The sequence below is a fragment of the Rattus norvegicus genome, chromosome 2 (genome assembly GCF_021556685.1).
Source record: "Rattus norvegicus strain SHRSP/BbbUtx chromosome 2, alternate assembly SHRSP_T2T, whole genome shotgun sequence".
NCBI classification, from domain to species: domain Eukaryota; kingdom Metazoa; phylum Chordata; class Mammalia; order Rodentia; family Muridae; genus Rattus; species Rattus norvegicus.
Window position 1 is genome coordinate 63,262,501 of NC_141535.1, and position 20,948 is coordinate 63,283,448.

General features: G+C 46.9%; 1 protein-coding gene across 6 annotated transcripts in view; it reads right to left on the bottom strand.

Moving 5' to 3' along the window:
* Positions 1-20,948, bottom strand: part of Pdzd2 (PDZ domain containing 2) — a 386,938-nt gene that overhangs the window by 79,053 nt on the left and 286,937 nt on the right. For 3 of the 6 annotated variants that reach the window (XM_087632881.1, XM_087632892.1, XM_087632903.1), the window contains 3 exons: positions 14,548-14,690; positions 11,532-11,664; positions 6,125-6,280 (listed from right to left, as the gene is read on the bottom strand). In XM_087632881.1, the coding sequence (XP_087489007.1) occupies positions 6,125-6,280; positions 11,532-11,664; positions 14,548-14,690 (432 nt within the window). 6 annotated transcript variants of the gene reach the window in all.

Sequence of the window (20,948 nt, forward strand, 5' to 3'; positions counted from 1 at the left end):
TCCTGCTCTTTCTGCTTTCTACAGTCTTGCTGAGCACCAGAGACCCACGGGGGTTTCAAAAAGTCCAGACTCCTGGACCCCACCTTGCACTTGCAGACCTGAATCCACCTCCTATAAGCCACACCCTCCTGCAGGGGCAATGACCTCTCTGTATCACACCTGCGTGTCTGTAGAGTATTCGAACCCTTGGTGTACCACTTTTGTTTTCCCTCATGGCTGCCTGAGCTGGGAGTAGGGAGGGCTATGAGTAGAGATGTCTGGGGGTTCGTGAAAGGCAGGGTCAGGGGCCAAGCTTGTTATCCGTGGATCTCAGTGGCCTCTTTCATCAAGGATTTCTAGCCTAAAACATGAGAAGCTCAGCTCATCTCCAGGTTCCTCAGAGGTCTGCCATGTTACCGTTCTCTTTTTTTTTTTTTGGTTCTTTTTTTCGGAGCTGGGGACCGAACCCAGGGCCTTGCGCTTCCTAGGTAAGCGCTCTACCACTGAGCTAAATCCCCAGCCCCTTTACCGTTCTCTTTATCTGACTGAGTCCATGTCCTCTACATCTGTGAGTTTGGGCTCTTACCCTGGTGCCATGTTTCTGTCCACATGTCACTTGTCCTATACCCATTCCTGTTGAGATATTTAATCCTTTGTCACTATAGTTGATTTGTTAAAAATCAGGCCCTATATCATCTACCTGCTTCCTCTACTCTCAACCAAACAGAAAGAAAGGCCCCTATTTATTTGTTACCAAGCACTTCCTCTTTTAAAGGAAGGGATGCTCGAATGATTCCCATTTTCAGCTACAATCTTGTTCCAGGAAGAAATTCCCAGAACAGAGAAAAAAATTCTAGTCTCAGGACACAAACAAACAAATGTCCACTGTACCATGTTCATTTAAATTCATAGGTGGTGGGGAAAGAAGGCAAAGCCAGTGGGGTTGACCAGTTGTTTGTTTGTTGGTTAGAGGTTTGCAGAGGTCGTTGTTAGAACTCCTGCTATCACGTGAGACTGGCCATGGGACTGCTGTTTCTCTACCCATCCAGGTCCTCTCTACCTGTGGAAGGCCTAAAGTGAACATGCAAGATGGACAAAGGACAAACCCAGCCCAGACACTTCCCAGATCTACCACTAAAGAGAGACACTAAGAAAACTGTCCCACGCATGAATAAGTGTGTCGTGATAATCCATATATAATCCACAGTAAGGCTCGTGAAGGATTATGTGGGCATACAGCATGGCAGAGTTCCAGGCAGCCATGATTTGTGTGCCTTGAAAGACTTCCTAGAAGAGGTGAATCCCAAAGCAAGAGGAAGTGGACGCCCAGGAGGAAGAGCTGGGTGGGAGTTGCTAAACATTAACCACAGGTGCCACGGGTTCAGAGGGATTCGGAGACCAGAACACCTCCTGCTGCTGCCCATGGGAGAGCCAAATCTTTAATATGACCCTTGAGGCTGCAGGGAGAGGACATTGTCTTCCGTTATAGGAACTCAGAGAGCCTGGACTGAGTTTTCCCACGGTTCCAGACCTATTCTGTGAAGATCTGATTTCTAGTTCAGTAATATGTTTTAATGGTATCAAGCCTCGTGCACACGGTGCTCATCATTCTCTGTACAGACTCCAGACTCATCCAGAAAGAACTCCAGCTTGTGTCCCAAAGGTGAAATGGTTTCTCAGCTAGGGCAACCAGAGTCAATGGGGAATGACACTTTGAGATGTTCCGGTAAGTTCTCAATGTCCAGACATGTCAGGGACACGGAGAGCAGACATCTGGATATCCAGCCCAAGCGAATAAGAGTGGCCCAATCCTTTCTTGGCAGAGAAACAATCACCTAGGACACAGAATTTTAGGATCTCATCCCTGTGGCTGTCCCACTAACAAAAGGAATCAAACGCCTGCGTCAGACTCGCAGGTCATCAGGCCCGACTTTGCTCTCCACTCTTCTTTGCTAGGCAAGGTTTCTATTCTTCTCAAGTCTGAGCAGCTCAGTGATCTCAAGATCTTCCAAACGTACCATCCCAGAAACATCAGAACCAACATCAGAACCAACTCCCTGGGCGCCAAGGAAAGCCAGACACAGGCTTCCTGATCAACAGGCTGAATAGAACCCTCCCAGCTGAGCTGAGACAGAGATTTCTTGCATTAAAACTTTTTGCTGTTGCTACAAAATACACACACACACACACACACACACACACACACACACACACACACACACACACACACACGGAGACAAGTTCTCCATTATTGACGAGTGACCACTTCACCCAAGCCCTGACCTGTGGATACTCTTCCTTTTCCCTTGATTCCAGGAGGAGCCACTCTATTGGAGGGCTCAAGCCTGGACTTCCTCTACTTCTAGATCTCCTTTTCCAGAGGAGCTGTAATTACTTCTACTAGGGGAGAGTATAATAGTCGTCATAGCAACAAGGGCGTGTCCTCATGGCACTGGAGAGCTGTGTGGCAGAGGTTCTGACACCTCAGCCTAAGTCTAAAGCAGTGGGAGTTTTACACGGGGTTCCTGGGGGGCTGGCCATGGCTTCATGGTGGAGTGCCTGATTAATGCTGGCCCCTGGGATGTGTGTTTCTAACAAGGTCCCAGATCCTGCTCACACTGCTGTATGAGTCTGCTAAGCAGTTTATGGTCAAGAAATAAGTACCCTGTGCTGACTACAAGGTACCTTGTTGCACAGAGGAGACCCCAGGGGCTCTACCCATGGCTTAAAAATAAGGAAAAAGTTGCCTTTCTCTCATTCCCTAGAGACATAAGCAGCCAATAAAATAAATGATACATGTATCAAGTGCTTGGGGGCTGGGCTCAGTAGGCCCATAGAAAGATGACTGCGGATGCTCCCAAAGTGGGTGGGGGGAGGGAGGGAGAGGGAGAGGGAGAGGGAGGAGAGAGAGAGAGAGAGAGAGAGAGAGAGAGAGAGAGAGAGAGAGTGTGTGTGTGTATGTGTGTGTCTTCCTGCATGACTTCTGGTCCCTGAAAGACAATTGAGCTAGAATAACCCACAAGGAGACCACAAGTGCTGTGCCTCAAGGCAAAGCCGTCCTGGCTCTTCTCCACCCATACTTTCTTTTCCACAGCTCTCAGCATATGCCAGAGCACCGCCAGCCCCATCTCCAGTTACATTTTTCTTAATGTGTGTGTTGTAGCTATGGAAAAGCCTGTGATTTGGCAATATCTGCTATGAGCTATTTAAGAAACGATCATAAAAACATGTGCAGACCTGTATAGGTAAATATACCCTGTATTGATTTCTTCATCATGTTTAAAAACTGTACGTGAAGCTGGGCCTGGTCGTGCAGGCCTTAATCCCAGCAGTCAGAGGCAAAGGGGAGAGGATCCAGGTGAGTTTAAGGCCAGCCCAGGGATGAGTTTACATAGTGTGAGCCAATCTTGAGAACTAAACTAAATACTATGCACAGGAGAGGTGTGAATTGAATACGACACGCCCATATTTTTGGAATATCTGCTATTACGAGCTATACAATGAAATCCTATCTTGATAATCAGAAAAATCGGGGGCTGGAGAGATGGCTCAGTGGTTAAGAGCACCGACTGCTCTTCCCGAGGTCCCGAGTTCAAATCCCAGCAACCACATGGTGGCTCACAACCATCTGTAATGGGATCTGATGCCCTCTTCTGGTGTCTGAAGACAGCTACAGTGTACATATATAAATAAAATAAACACTCAGCTCCAAAATAAATAAATAAATAGATAATCAGAAAAATCCATATAAATCACATACAGTGATTTAAATCATAATACATTTATAAGCACACATCTATGGACATTGCAATGTTAAATAACAATTTAAAAATATATAACATAATATATTGAATATAAATAATAGTTCACTTATCAGAGCAATATTTACTATAAAAATTTCAAAAATAATTCCTTGGAGCTTTCTGTGAGGAAATATAACCGAGAATATTTAAGGGAGTCAGCATAACTGTGACCTCCTACACTGAGGTCACAGTGGCTGGGCACAGTGTGGGTACACAGTGGCTTTATCTGAAGGCAATGTGTGCAGCGTTAGCAAGCCCTCCCATGTTTCCTAGGCTGTGAGCCCATTGGGTCCCCATAAAGCTGGCTGAGATGCCCCTGGGTACCTGATAAGCAGGGGCTGATGTCTAGACTGTGGGCCTGGGAGGAGAGAGTGTGGGGGAAGTTCTCTAGATGAAAGCACACAGTTCAAACTGGTCAGTGTGGAGCTGGGCTGGAAAGTCTCCCAGCTGGACGGCCATATATGCTATTCCCTATACACTATAATAACAAGAGGGGGGGTGAGTACACAGCAGGGAGGGGCACAAGGAGGGGGTTGGGGAGAGAAATCTGGGGTTTGAGGGTGGGAGCACTGGACGGAGACAAGGTGTGGGATTCTCGGGTTCCATGCTTTTGCCCATCCCTGTCGCCAGTGACACCAAATGTTATATGAAGGCCCTGTGAGGCTTCTGTGCTAGAGTCAGCTGTGGGAACAAACATACAAGTTAATGGTAGATAAAACTAGCTAAATCTTGCTTTCATTTTTTTCTTACACAGAGTGTCGGGTACTCAGTCCTTTGCTGTACCATGGAGCCTGCCAGCAGGATTTGGCTTTCCCTGGTGCTGTAATTTATCTCATGTTGTTTTTGAGAAGGGTCTCATGTAGCCCAGGCTAGCCTCAAATTCACTATACACTCCAGGATGACCTTGAACTGATGACCTAAGTGCTGAGATAATAGGTGTGTGTGGGGCACAGGTGCCTGGTTTATGTGGTTCTGGGGATCCAATTGAGGGCTTTACACACGAAAGGCAAGCAACCTACCAGTGGAGCCACACCCCCCAGACTCCCCCCTAAAGCTTTATTTAATGCTTCAGAGCTTAGAAACAAGATACAAGGTCTACAGGTATGCCAGACCAGTTGTGAGGATCCTTTGCCTCATGCACCTGACGACGCCTTGGGAGAAACAGTGAGCAAACCTGGGGCCAGCAGTTCAGAGGATGCGCACGGACAGTTAGTGTGAGCTAGGAGGGTCAATACAGTATGCTTAGTTCGTCTGAGGAAGTCAGATTACAGGGTCTTAAGATGAGCCCCAGCCACACACAGGCCTCCACAGACAGAAGAGACAGGACCTGCAAAGGTCCTGAAGCCGGAAAACAGGAAGCCACCATGCAGGGCTATGGGAAAGTGAAGCAGCTGCTTAGAATTAGTAGTGAGCTTGGTGCAAGGAGAGGTCTGACAGGCAGGCAGAGGGGACGTGAAGGCTGTGAAAATTAGTTCAGTTTCCACTCTTGCTGAAAGCCAAAGGAAAGCCACGGGAAGACACCATTCTGCGTAGAGAAAGGAACAGCCACAGGGTTGCTTAACCTGCCCCTTTCCACCCTGGTCCTTCACGGCAGGCTCACCCACTTGCCTGGGTGGGGCCTTCTGAGAAAGCTGGCCTCTGACAGAAAAGCAATTTTTCCTTTCTCCCCTCAAAAGTACTAGCATTTTCTAGGAACAGTGTTGAAGAATGCAGGTGTTTGCTTTGCGTTTGAAGTCCTCAGGGGTGGAAAGAACTCATTTTCCAAAGCTTAGCCATGCTACGTAAGTTCAAGGCCCAGAGACAGGAATGCAGGGTTCTGAGTTGCAGAAATAAGGTTGGCGCAAGAGCGGACCAGCGAGAGAGAGAGACCAGGAACCCACATCGCTTCCTTGTAGTAGGACACCTTCCTGCGTGTGTCGGTGGGTAGCAGTGCAGATCCCTTGTGCAGAGAAGTGTGGTAAGCTACCCGACGACCACGCCAGCTCAGTGATGTACTCTACCACTAATTTGCCTATGTGGTTTCTCTTCCACTTTCAAGAAGAAGTTTAGACGCCTGTACCAAAGCCCTCACTTGTTTTCAAGCATCCTTAAGAAGGTAGTGAGAGCGTCTTCATGCACATGAAAGCGCGTTCTAGAGAGTGATATTTATGCACACAACCCAACAGCCTGTGGTTTCCGGTTTCAATTTTCTTAAATGAAATGCAAATCCCTTTCAGAAGTTTCCAGAATGTTCTGAGAGAAATATAAAAAGGAAGGCGCCGCATTCTTCTCAGATTTGTCATCAGCGTCTTCAGAAAAGCATCATCCTAGCGAGCGCTGGAAGCAGCCAGAGGCTCACTTACCGTGACCCGGACAGCAGCTGGGCCCGACCCCTCTTCATCTTCCCCGGCCGCCTCCTGGTCTTCATTGTCCGTCCAGGAGGACATGTCCTCCACTGAACTAGTCAGGTCAGGTAAGCTCTTCGATGTTAACTTCAGAAGGTCCTCCGCTGAGCTCTCCTAAGAGGACACACGAAAGGCCCAGGAATTACCCCCTGGGTACCAGCAGCAGCTGATGGAAATCAGCCTTTGCCGAGGCCAGCCACAAGCTCCGACCCAGAGAACACGTGAAGTTTATGGTCCACACATGTGGGGCCACCATTAATGTCACCGGGAGCCTGGCACACTTCCTAGAAAGGCCACTAGACACCAAGGCCAGGGATGAGAACTGGGCTGAAGAGCTGAGCTAAGGAAAGACTGCCATATTTTCTCTTTATCTCCTCAGCCTAGCCACTCCACAGGGAGCAGAACGTTCCACAAAGCTTGAACCATCAAACTGTTTGACGGTCGGCAGAATACAGAAGCCAAAACCAACTCACAAGCTGTAACAGACACGACAAACTTTTAGTGATCTGGCATCTAAAGTCAGCAACACTTGTCACCTGCTTGGTGCCATCTGTAACCCCAAGGAATGTGAAGAACATTCACTCTAGGCAAACACTTCATCAATTGAGGTACACTCCAGGCCTAGAAGAACCACTCTGCACTAGTAACTGTGAATGAATATCGTACTGTTTGTCTCTGTCTAAGGAAATAAGCTATTACCCAAGACGTGAGTCTACTTGCCTTCTGTGTTGTCTACTCTGTTGGACCATCAACAAGAAAGAATTTGTTTAATAAAAAAAAGAAAGAAAGAAAATGAAGGTCCTAACCAGTGAGTAAATCACAAAGCAGCCATGAAGTAGAATACGCCATGGCTTTGAGATGAACTTCTTGTGGGAAAGGGTCTCACAGCCTTCTACTCGGTGAACAGGCAGATCAGAAGCACGTGTTACAGCATGATATCATCCCATGTGTCGTTACGATACATGTGTTCATTGTATGACAAGAGAGAGGTAGTCTCTCCACTGCTCCCTCTGGCAAGCCACACTGCTCAGTGGCTTGGCTGCCTCCTTCAAGCTTTGTGACGTCCTCAGAGGTGGTTCCTGAGTCCCGAGTCTTGCTGCGCAGAAAGGAAGCTGGGATTTAAACATGTAATGGCTTGCCCAGAATTTAAGTCCTTGTGGGGTGGCCTCCAAGTCGTCTTCTGTCTCGTGTTTGATGCATTGAAAATGAAAACATGGGCATGCATATTATACACACACACACACACACACACACACACACACACATACACATACACACACACACACACAAAATGTGTTTCTGAGTGGAAGGACAAAAGAGTTAGTGGTCGGTCCTGTTAGCAGCACACGCAAAGTTTAATTATCATCTGTGTGTTTTTTATGTAAGAATCAATAAACACTTCCTGCTTTACAGTTTATTGCCTAATAAAACCAAGAGTGGGAATAAAGAGAGTGAAAGAGACCTTTCAGTTTGCACAGTGCTACTGAGAATATCAAAACTCAGCTGCTGGGACGGCCAGCAATTTAGAAGACATAGTGCTCCTTCAGAGGATCTGATTTCAGTTCCCAGAGCCCGCATAGGTAGCTCGTAACTGTCTATAATGTCAGTTCCAGGGCACACTCGTACACGCTATCAGGATGGGATGATAGAGCCCAAGGCAGGGACTTGGAAGTAGGAACTAGAGCAGAGGCTGTAGAGGAAGGCTGTTTCCGGCTTTGCTCTCCATGGCCTGCTTGCTCAGTTTGTTTTTATAGAACTCCAGACCACCTGTTCAGGGGTGATACTACCACAGTGTGCCGGGCACCCCCACATCAACCAGGAAATGTTCTCACAGACTTGCCTATGGGCTAAACTTATAGAAGCTCCCTTTTCCCAGAGAACCCTGACTTTCATCAAGTTGACCAAAAAAACTATCCAGCGCACTAGCAGGTCTGCTTTCACAACACAGAATCCCAAGTTCTTACTAGGATATGGGCTAACAACTTGTTTCTGTGGAAGCATCGATTGGCATCCTCTCCATGAGGTAACTACATTTCCGGACAATGCCTTAAAGTTTTGGGACAAGTGTCCTAGGTCTAGAATCGTAAGATTTTACATTTTTGTTATTCTTTATAGTTGGAAGTTGGAAACTCTCCCATCCTCCACACCCCAGGTATAAAGACAAAACAAAGCCTATGGATATCCTATTCTGGTTAGATAAAGAGGAGGAATGGCTGAACGCCAGGAGGAGCCCACTGATGATGCTCCTCTTCCTCTCGCATGGGTGAGCACCCAGACAGCTGGGAACAAGGTTAGGAACCAGCAGCAGGCAGGACAGCTCGCAGCCTGAGTGTCAACAGGACACACAGCAGGAACTGAAAGGTGTTATCCTCTGAGGTCCGGGGTGGGTGCCCAGGATCTCATGGTGTGAGAACTGGTTCCTGGATGCTGCCCCGCCATATGAAGATCCCAGCCTCTGGGAGGAACGTGCTATCTTTTCCCGACACCCTGCTCTGTTACACTTTCTATCTTCTTTACCTCTAGGGCAGCTGAGTGGATAGCAGCAACAGACATTTCACAATCCATTGGACTTGGCAGAAAACCTGCTTTTGTCTACTGCTGTCAGCCCCCAAGGAAGTTAAATAACTGCTGGGATTTAAATGGAAACCTTTGAATAAGAAGAACATCCACCCGCCTCGGGGGATTGGTCTAGCATTTAGTGAGATGATTCTAGTGTCTGGCAACTGTTATATACTCTACCTTTTACCTTTTAAGGTGCCGGGTAGGTAGGAGAGCTTAGCATTACTCAGAACCTTCCTTGAGGTCCTGTGAACGTCCCTCATATGACAACAGCATAGCTCCGCAGAGCTGTGTGTGGCCTCACACAGATTCTTCTGGCCAGCCAGTAGTGGCCCGAGTCTCCACACATTGACAGCTTAGCATGGGAAAGACATCCCCCTATTCCTCCTCCGAACGTAGCAGGTTAAAGCAAGCTGTATAGGCATGGGACTGTGATGGTGCACGCCATAATCCTGGGCAGACACTGACACTTTGAGCTGCTCCTTGGATGGAGGAGGCTGTGCAAATGAAAAAGGCCTGCTGCAAACACAGGACTCTATGCAAGACCCAGAGGTGCTGTCAAACTCCTAGTCTGCTGGGCAAAGTGAGGAGGTGGTCTTTCTTCCCTTGAAGCATGTCCCCCTGCATGGAGTGGTCAGCATGGGAACAGAGAAAACCCCCAGGACCTCTGCTCTTCCTTGTCCCTGTTGGGAGATGCAGACAAACCTCTGGTATGAAAGACTCAGGAGAAGTTCCTGGGCCCTCAGAACCTCTGTAGGGAGCAAAGGGCTACCAGGAAGAGGGGACTCAGATCTGCCTCAGGTGCTTACAACATTCACCAAAGAGGTACCTTGGCAAACCCAATGTTCTAGTCAAAGGTTTGGGGTAAAAGGTAGAAAGAAAGGCAGATTTTTTAAGATAATCTATTTGTTATTATATATAGTTATCTTTTATTACCTGTGAGAGGCTTCTCACAGACACCAGAGCTTAAGGATGCTTAAATCCTTCCTACAACATGGTATAATATTTGTATAAAAGCTATACATATCTTTCTGTATAACTTAAATAATTCGCAGGTTGCCATACAATGTGCATGCTCTATAAATAACTACTGGATTATTTAAGGAGCAACAATGGGAGGGGGAGTCTGTGCTCAGTAAAAATACAAGTGTTACTTTAAGGACTTCCCATCTGAGGTTGGTTGAGCCTCCAGATGGAGCCTCACAGATATGGTTCTAGAACCAACTGCATTCTTCAAACTGGCACTAGAGCTTGTATTTAAGAAGAAAAAGATACAGGAAAACCTACAGATGCCAAGGTCCAAAATAAAAATTGGGAAGATGGAAAGGGAATAAAGGCCCTGGCAACAGCCTCTATGCAGAGCTGAGCTCTGTGTGGCCTCACACAGATTCTCCTAGTTAGCCAGGCAGCGGAGAAACAGCGTGTGGTTCTACCTTACTCACTCCTCAGTCACAGGACCTCTTTAATGGTCTCAACAGCACAACCAGAAGACATGGCAGAAGGAGAACAGTCATTGTCTCCTGGCCTCCTCTGAGCTGTGGCATCAGCAGCCTTTCTCCAGGGGTTGTTGAATGCAGATCCTCAGAGCCCATGATGGAGTCATTACATTAACACGTGCCAGTGAAAGAGCCCAGACTGGGGTTTCACGACTCCATGAAGACAAGTGAAAACCAGGAGGGAGAGCTAGCAGCAGAATGGGACAGAAGGTGGTATGCCAAGCGCTGGCCATCTGTTCTGTTGATGGCACCATAACCTTTGCAAGACGGTAGCCACCGTGGATGCTCTGCTATACTGTCTTTATTTGTATAGTTGGGGAAGAAGGGAAAGTGGAGGTGGTTGGACAAAGGAGGCATAGAGCTTCTTCCAGCTCTAACATTGTAAGGGTGATTAGACTAGGGCCCCAGGCTTGACCCTGGACAGCCCTGAGACTTTCCTCATTCTGGCCTCAGAAGATGCATTCCTTACAGTGGTGGTTTGGATATGAAGTGCCCACCCCCCATGACCTCTAGCTATGTTGAAGGCCTGGTCCTTGGTACAATGCTTGGAGGGGAGACTTAGGGAAGTAGACCCTGAATGTTCTTACCTAATAGATGGATGGGTCCATTAATGGATTGATAATTGGAGTATTGGGAAGTGGTAGAAACAGAAAGATGCGGCCTGGTTGGACTAAGGTCTTTGAAGGGTCTCTTCATGTCTCAATGTCTTTGTTTCTTGACTGCATGGGGCAAACAGCTTTCCTTTGCTCACCATACTCTTTTTGGTTCTCTCTTTTTTTTTTTTTTTTTTTTTTTCGGAGCTGGGGACCGAACCCAGGGCCTTGCGCTTCCTAGGCAAGCGCTCTACCACTGAGCTAAATCCCCAACCCTGCTCACCATACTCTTTTGTCATGATGTTTTTGCCTGGTCGTAGGCCCAGCAAAGAATCCAGTGGGTCACACACTGAAGTCATGAGCCCTAATAACCTTTCTTCTTCTTTAAGTTGCCTATCTCAGGCATTTTATCATAGTGACAAAGAAAAAAAAAAATCCACCCAGTCTTCCTCTTCCCTCCTATCATGCATCTGTGTCCCCTATTCCTTACCTTCTCCTTCATTCTGCTATGACTTTTCAAACAGTCAACCATCTTTAATAACTGAAATAACTGAGTGCATTTCAGATGAGAGACTTCACATGTGCACGTCCTGTGGAGCCACAGCTACTGCATACAAGGTAAACTGTAAACAGGCACATACCTGTGTAGCATGGGGAAGGCTCACGTCCAGACTCACACTACCATTATAAATACTGAGAATGACAAAAACTACCTACCTTGCTGGCCACTACCAGCTGTACCATCCCAGTGGCTGAGCGCAGAATGGCCACAGCTTCCTCGTGGGACAGCCCGACCAGTAAGTGACCATTGATCACCAGCAGTTCGTCTCCTAAGGACAGCCTGCCATCCCTGAAGAAAGGGAGATGGGAAAAAAAAGACCCCTTGTCAAGACATTCTGAGTTAGAAAAGAAGCTTCATCTTCTAGGAGCTAAGTCATGAGAAGGGACAATGTTAAGGTAGAAGAGGAAGGAAAGATAACAAAAGATGGCTTTGGGTGGAACTGCTTTAACGCTAGTATCCAGACTCACGGGAGAGGAGTGAGTATCTCTAGGACCCTTGTCAGTCAGTCACTCTTAAGCTAAGCAGATCTGACAACGATGTCAATGACACTTCATCTGGATGATTAGTGTGATAGACCAACTAAGACCCTCAGGTTTTGGGAGAGTCAAGTCATTCTTTCTCTAATCCTTCCTGTCATCAGCTCGGGGCTATTGCTAAACTGAACACAGACAGTGCCAAGACACGTCAAGCCCACCTGCAGCCCTTTACCGGTCAATCACCCACACACACCCCCAATCAGACAGAGGCAGGGTTCTTTCTGGGAAACTGAGAACTGGGTGGGGCTATGTGGTAAGTGTTGGTACCTCAGCACCCCACCACAGAGCTACATCAAGATAAAGCTTTTCAAGGCTTAGTTCAATCTTGGGTCCCCATGGAGGCCAAACTACGGAAGCAGAAGGATCAATCACGGCAATGAAGTGTTGAGTTTGCTATTGTTATAGGTTTGCAATTTGATTCATTTCCAAGGTTGCAAAAACCTGGTCCTTTTTCACTTAAATTAGGGCTGACTCTGCAATTCTGTCTCACTAGTGGACAGGAGACTCTGCTGTCACTGGGGCTGTCTCCTCAGGGCAGGTCACCACCTTCACTGCACACAACCCTAGAAACTGGCTTCTCAGGGGATTCCACTGAGCTGGCCATGGTCTAAAAGGTGTCTAACACTCAGACAGTAAATCTGGTGAAGCAGAGACCGTGGGTCTCAGGGTCCATCCTTGTCACCCTTGCCATCACCACCAGGTTCTACTGTGGAACCTGTGCACACCTTTGCTCCCTCCGGGGTCCACACAGCTCTCTCTTCTGTGCCTCCTCCCCGTCAATCAACCAACTTCTTCCCTTCCACCTTTTCCTCCTCCTTTCTGCCTTCAACACATCTCTCTCATCTCCTTCTTCTTGGACTTAAAATCTTTCTATGAGTTTAGGCTCTAATAGGAGATAAAAGGCACAAGGGTCTTCCAAAAGCCTCTGCCTTCTGTCTTCAAAAATCCCTACAGTAGAGAAATGCTAAGGGCCCCAACAGTTACTTAGCATGGCGAGAGAGGGGGAATGGGAATGTCAGGAGGGAAGGACACCCTGGAACCTCACCTCATGGAGGTGTGGGGGTCGGGGCTGATCCTATTGGAGGAGGGGACCTGGCTGTGGCTGGTGGCTTACTTACTCCCAACACCACCAAGACATCCCACCCCATCCCTTCACTTCTTCTGCTCCTAAGTCCATCTCTCATCTCCTGTCATAGATTTGAATGCCCCGCTGATGAGTCATTTACCACAGGGAAGACAGACACACACACACACACACACACACACACACACACACACACACACACACACCACTCCAGGCTAAGAGTGAGAAGAAAAACGATGGGACTGATTTAGCCCCAGCTCTGACAGGAAAACAACAAGAGCATCATCTCTACGTGAAGCTTATCTCTGAGCACAGGAATTTCCCAATTGCCAACCTGCTAGACAGACCAGAACGGAAGACACACCATTAATGGGAAAACTGCTAGCTGCTGAGTTCCTCGAGGCATATCAGGGATGCCACTCAGGAAGTTTAATGATGCTCATCTGGGTTAAAACCATCTAAAGTCTTAATCTCTTAATACTGTCCCTTGGATAATTGACTGTTGGAATTAATCTTACTGCTAGTTTGGTTTTTAGCATCCTGCTATGTGAGGATGAAGATCCAGAAGCAGTCGGCTAGTTTGCCTGGTCCTCTCCTTAGTTTTCTGTTATCCAGAAACTTAGCTCCTTTGACTCTACCGTATGAGTTAGATTTTTTTTCTTGGTCTTGGAGAGGCTGACATTGATGTGGTCTGCTGTATCCCTTTTAGGATCTGGCTCCCCTGCCTGAAGAAATCTCAGACTAGATAAAAGACAATCACTTCCCTATCATCGCCATTCTCCGTGTACTGTGATTGGAGTCATGTGGGCGTGGCAACACGCATACATACCCTACTGCACCCGGTAAGTAGCAGACGCTCCGCACAAGGGGGAGCAGGTAGTACAGCGAAGACCAGGTTTGGCATTAGGGGACACTCAGGCACCCTTTTTCATACGTGCTCCAGCTAAACACAGTCCCTCTCGCCACTTCACGCAGTTGTTCAGATCAAAAGAAAATATGCTTTCCAGTGCCGCTTTTTAGGTTACACAGAGATTTACATTTATTTTCCCCTTCTCACATGCAATAGAGACACGTGATCTCAAGCACGTGTGTGCGTGTGCTTAATTCTGATAGATCTGACACATTTGCACAGTGGCCACCTTTGAAGACAGTGTCACTTCCCTGGGTCATTAGTCCCTGACTCACAGGACTTCAGATGTCAGGATTGTGAGGTGTTGGGGGGCACTTTCTTGATAAATAAGCATGTATTACTCCAGTCAGTGCCAGCATGCCAAGAGCTAGGAGAAGTGAGCAATCTAATAGGGACCACAAAGAAGTCAAATTTCTGCCCCACGGTTTAGCATATCCTAAGCATCCTTCCTAATGAGCTACTTCCTGTGTTCAGAGGCAGGTTCGGTGAGAACAGCTCTTGTCTGTTTTCATCCCGTGCTCCTACAAATCTTTATAAACCATAATTACCAGAGCTTCAGTCAAGTGAAAGAGCACCCAGCGCCCAAGGGGAGGGAGGAGGGAGACAAGGGACAGAGGGATAGGGGAGAGTTATCTAGTCACCTGTGAGCGGCACCTCCTTCCTTCACTTGGGTGACAACGATAGCGTGAGGTGAGCGCTTTGATCCTCGGCCTCCACTAACCTGAATTCCCAGCCCATCTGATTCTTTGAGCAGCTCCATCTTCCATATCCGGCCAACTTCCTCCTTGGAAGAAAAAGTGAGCATGCATGAAGGATGCTGACAGACACACAGTACTGACATGGGAGAGTAGCACCGTCACGTGAGGCCAGGCATCCGTCACTTGTCACCAAATGTCACAAATCAGCATGGGAGAAAAGGCCTCTGTTAGCTGGACCAAAGTCTGGCTGTCAGTGCCGTCCCATAGAACTTTCTAGAATAATGGAAATGTTCTGTCTGTGTCATACTATAGGGAATCACTGTCCACATGTGTGGGCAGCAGTCGAGTATCTAATTTTTGTCTACTTGTGTCCTGTGGGTAACGCATCCTCCTCTTGGGATGCAGGTGCCACTGTGTAGGCAAACACTGGTTTACTCTGGGACCCTTTTACTTCTGTACAGCTGCTAATACACACAGGAAGGTGAAAGAGGAAAGCTCAGCTCAGGTTTGGGTACCAGGAAACCTCTCCTAGTTTACGGGACACTCTGCCATTTATAACTTAGAGGGCCACCTAATCAGAGACACCTTCCCTTGCTTCTAACGTGACAGCTGTTATTATTGTTTTGAGGTTTGTTGGAGGTCTCAGTGCAGCATCCATAGAAACAGGTGGCGGCAGCACAAGGCTGAGCAGATGTTGACGGGAACCATATAGTCTTTGCTGAGTTTCCCTCATGAGAGGCTTGGGACCAAAGTGCTTCAGGTTTCTTACCCTTTTGGAATAGTTATGCATGCACACTGAGATATTTTGGGGATAGAGCACAAAGTTAAAAATGAAGTTCATGGGGGCTGGAGAGATGGCTCAGAGGTTAAGAGCACTGACTGCTCTTCCAGAGGTCCTGAGTTCAAATCCCAGCAACCACATGGTGGCTCACAACCATCTGTAATAGAATCTGATGCCCTCTTCTGGTGTGTCTGAAGATAGCTACAGTGTACTCATCTATAATAAATAAATAAATCTTTAAAAAAAATGAAGTTCATTTATTTCATATGCAGCTTATATAAACTCGTAGTAGTGTTAGTCAATATTTTCAGTCCACTTGTTATCTCAACTATGAGTCATCTCAAAGGTCATAGCGTGGAATCTTCCACTTATGGCATCATAGCAAGGTTTAGATTTTGAGTATTTTGGATTTTTGATGTTCAGATCAGGATCACTCAATCAATTATGGGAAAAAAAAAACCCAACTAAGCATGTAAAACCAAATCGAGCTGAATCTTATACTTCCTTAAAATATGTACATGAGAAACCCAAATGAAAAATTGGTGAATTTGATATTAAGAGATGTATGTGTGTCTGACTGTGTGCACATGTGTATGTCTAAGTGCCCACAAAGATCAGAAGAAGGCATCATACCTTGGAGTTACAAGCAGTTGTAAATTACGTGATGTGGACTCTGAAAACTGACCTCTGTCCCTCCTAACCACTGCATAATCTCTCCAGTCCCATAAAAATCTTTAAAAGTGATTCTTCTTACAAGTTTAGGCTGAGTTCTATAATACTATTTTTTTTTTAAAACACCAGGATGTGGCCACACATCCCCAGATCACAGAACACCCCCCAGCATCTGCCTTCTTAATCCATCATGAAGATTCCGGGGAACCACTAGGATCCAGTAGGAATGAAGCTCCCATCTCCCTGGAAACAGGCAACCTGCCCACTAGAGCTGCTTACAAAACAGGGCGAATGTGAAGCCTTTAGAAAGCCCGAGGTACGCCCTGTCAGAAACGGAAATGAAACCGCGTGAAGAGTAACAGACCCAGATGTTGAGCAGCCATTGACGTGCACCAACTGCAGTGTCTGGAGAGATTATTACCGGGCAGAGACCTGGTGGGTCCTACACTTCTGTATAGTACCGCTCTGTGGGGCTCCACCATTCCAGCGGTGCCAGCTGTCTCCTCTATCCACTGACCACAGGCAAAGGCAGCCTGTCTGGCCAAATGCAACTTCAGAAGTCACTGGCTTACCGCAGCAGTTCGTGAACTTGTCAACAGGCTCTACTTCATCCAGTCGTCTGGCTCTGAACTCCACAGCTCTGGTTTGCTGCCTCTGACCTCCGGGTCACCTTCCTCTTCTCCATTCGGAAACACCCTCCCTGGCTTTCACATTCCTCAGAGCTCTATTATTTCCAAAAGCCATCCTTGGGAATCAGAGCGGCTGCCAACGGGGCAGCTTGCAATAGATCCAACACAGGAAACCAAGTCCTAGCTCACACTGCTGGAGGAACGGACTCAGGATACACCAGTCAGGTTCTGCGCGCTCAGCAGTGTCTCCCACACCAGCATCCCCATGAGTTCCCTGGGTTCAGGAGAGTAAAGCAGCCGTTTGCCTTTTCCACCCCTGGGTTCTAGCAGCTAAGACATGGCTCCTTCTCCCCCAGCCACGGAGATCTTTGACTCTCCTTTCAAAGAGCAGTAGTGTCCATTACTGGAGTAATAGACTCAAAGAAAATTCATTTGGTCTTACCTCCAAGTATTAAAAATCTATCCCCATTATTAGTTCGGGTAACTGTCCTCCTCTGTTTTGCTGTCCTTGTGTTAAGCAGAATATGTAGGTATGGTTCACAGAGAGGGAGATACTAAACTTACTCCTTCTCACTTTTAAATGCTTTAAAAAATAGGACATGTGATTTAAACAACAACAACAACCGCAAACCGAAACAAAACTATGCCCATACAGGTAGAAAAGGCCTTAATGTATATTGTGAAGTTTTTGTGAAGAACATCCACATACTTCATAGGTTCCTGAGCCCAACACACACAGCTACTTGAAACCACCAAAGGACAAGGGGCAGCCCAGCAGGTGACAGCGCTTGTCTTCCATGGAAGCCCAGGTTGGATCCTTGGAATCCATGTTAAAAAGAAAATAGGTGTTGTGGCACGCATCTGTAATTCCTGCGCTGCTGTGGTGAGATGGGAGGCAGAGACAGGAGAATCACATGGAAGCTCATGTGTCATGTGACCTGGAGCAGGCAGTGGAGAGACAGTGCCTCAGAGCAAAAGGGGAGGCCCAGAATTATCCTCTGATCTCCACATGCACGCTGTCCCTACACACACACACACACACACACACACACTCTCTCTCTCTCTCTCTCTCTCTCACACACTCTCTCTCTCTCTCTCTCTCTCTCTCTCTCTCTCTCTCTCTCTCTCTCTCACACACACACACACACACACATTAAAGTACTACACACATTTGTAATACAAATGGCTTCACAGGGTATAAATTAGAGTCTGTAAGGTAGGCCACCGCCAACTGTTCTTTTCTTGCTTCCATTTCGACTAGTTTAGTTAGAAACCAGACTTCTTCACTTTGTGTGTGTGTGTGTGTGTGTGTGTGTGTGTGTGTGTGTGTGTGTGATGTTCATGTTGGGGGTGGGGAGATGTGCATTATTTATGCACATGGGGGCTGAAGGTTAATAACGTTGGGTGTCTTCTTGGCTTATACACTGGATAAGGTCTCACTGAACCTGGAGCCACTGGCTTGGCTAGAGTGACTGACCTGTGAGCCCTGGGATGGCCTGTGCCGCCAGCACTGGGTTAGAGACATGTATGTGCCTGCCTTTACATATGCGCTAGGGATCTAAACCTGAGTCTTCACGTGGTCCAGCTTTACCAAGAGAGCCATGTTAGCCCCTCCCTTGTCTTTACTTGTATGCAACAAGATGATCTTCCCAAAATGCAGAGATTATAAGGGGATGTCCAATGAGACTAATGAGGTAATGACATTGCTTAGAATGTCTTAGTCTATTGGAGGAGTTTAAATGAAGACATAGCAACAGAAGAAAATGCTGGGCTGGAGAGATGGCTCAGTGGTTAGGAGCACTGACAGTTCTTTCAGAGGTCCTGAGTTCAATTCCCAGCAACCACAAGGTGGCTCACAAAATGGGATCTGAGGCTCGATTCTGGTGTGTCTGATGACAGTGACAGTGTATTCATACATAAAATAAATACATAAATCTTTAAAAAAAAAAGAAAAGAAAAAGAAAATGCTATCAGCTTAACTGTATAATCGTTGCTGTGAAATTAAGCTACTCAGGGCTAAAGCAATGCTTCCTTAAAAATAAAATAGATATTTCAAATTTATTAGGCTAGAGTCAGCACTGGTCAAAAGGAAACAGGCTCCCTTAAACAAATAGGGAATGTAGTTCAACTTCCTGCTTACAGCTCCACTCTGGTATCTAATTCAGACCTCGACTCCTGGATTTCTCACCTCAGTAGAAAAAGGCCAGTGTGCAGAGGATGCGTCAGCTTCAAATCCATGTCTGATGGAGAGATCTGTGGGGTCTGCGGCCTCGATAGATCCCATATCTTGCTCCTCATCTTCTCCACTACCACTCTCACCAAAGCCACCAGCGTCTTTGGCTTGAGCGCTCATAAAAGCCTGTAATATGGTCTCTTTCTTACTAGTCCATTCTACAGGATACTTGCTACTAAAAGGGAAACACCTTAGAAACAGGCTAGCGCATTCCCTGCTTCTGACCCTCGAGGGCTTAAACTAGCCGTGGGCTGAGAACAGGGCCCAGACTGGTCTGTGGACACGTCCTTCCATCCACTATGAACATTCATGGGTTGTTCGAGTTTATTGAGATGCTAGCTCTCGAATGGGACTCGTGCTCCCCTATTTCAGAACCAGGTTTGTCTCCAAGTTCCCTGTCTGGGGATGGGATGGCCACCCTAACACTGTAACAGGGAAGGCCAAAAAGCACAATAATAAAAGCACTGCAGGCTTCAGAAAAGGCAGAGGGTGACCAATTCCAACAGACATTAACACTGTTTATCCACGGGGTAAAAATGTCTACGGAGGGGAGGGGAAGCTGGAAGCTCAGGCGTGGAGAGAAGGCTTGGTCAGGACTGCAGCTGACTGTGTCAAGCCAGTTTCTGCTGGGCACTGTGAGCTCCATTTTGATGGTGTTATCTGTCTCTCCGCTGACATTCATTCTTTTACTTGAAGCCTCACTGGAGGGGTCCTTTTGATCTGCCTGGGATTCTCTTTATTGGGAACTCTAGCTGGCTGTCTTAAGAAGGGCTTCCCCATTTGATTTCTGCTGGGTGTTTTGAGTCCCTGGTTTAAAGCTATTTGGATAACTACCTATCTAATTTGCTGTGTACTCTTGTACCCTGGCTTGCTACACACTTAATCAACCCCCTGGAAAAGTATGGACTACGGTTACGTAGATCATCCTCTGGACTGTACAAAACAACTTTCCAAGCTAGCCTGTCCTTTCCTAGGCTGCTTCTTATTCCTGGAACACCATCTTGCTCCTGCTGTTTGCAACTGCTTTTGCTGGTTCTCCTGAGACCTTCTCGCAGGACAAGGCTCAGCTTACACAGCACCTCTTTAGGGAGCTTGCCTTTGCCGACACCTGGTATCAACTATCCCTGCGGGTGACAGTCCTGCCATCTCCCTGTCCACTTTGGTTTAGGTCACTAATGGCACTTGTCATTATCTGATATTTTATAGGCTCCTTTATTGCTGATAACCCCTTCTAGGTTACAAATGACATTGAGCCAGAGATGCGGTCTAGCTCATTTATCAAATGAATTCTCTCACAACTAGAACATAACATAACTATATTCCATAAGTGTGGAGGAATTAACCAGCATAGAATGCTTATCCACAAATCTTATGGTTCTCTGGGCACCACTGAGAGGGACATTAAGAGGCTCTTCCTAGAAGAGAAGAGAGGAGACCTGTGTGTTTGCCAGTGACCGGCATGTGGACACAGATCTAGCAGTAGAGACAACTGGATTCCAAGACAGACCCTGTCTAGACAGATGGCTTGAGCATTAGTTTCCTATTAGAATGGCTTAAAGGGCAACGAGACGCCTGTGTGTTTGTGGAGAAAAAGCCAAATGATTAAAAACAGGCGGCTACGGACTTCTGTACTAACAGCAGAGCGTTAGCCTTTCCTGTAAGCCGTGACTACTGTGTGAGTTCACACGTGCAATACTTCACTGAAGCCAGCACGGGGATTTATTTACTAAAACAGGGCGGCGCACAAGAGAGTTGCCAGGCAGCATTTAAATGACCTCATTTCTGCCGGGAGCCAAAGAGCATTTTATAATAGCATCTTTGTCCCAGTGTGAGAAGACACATCACTGAAACAGAATTTCACTGCAGTAAATGTTTGGCCCTCGCTGCAAACCTATTCTGAAAGCATTTGCTTATCCCTTCTTATTTAGAATGATCCCTAAGATTGGAAAAGTGCACAGTCGCAACGTCAGGGTTTAAAGTCCCTTAGTCACCAGATCACAACGCTCAGTTTACACGTAAGAGATCACAC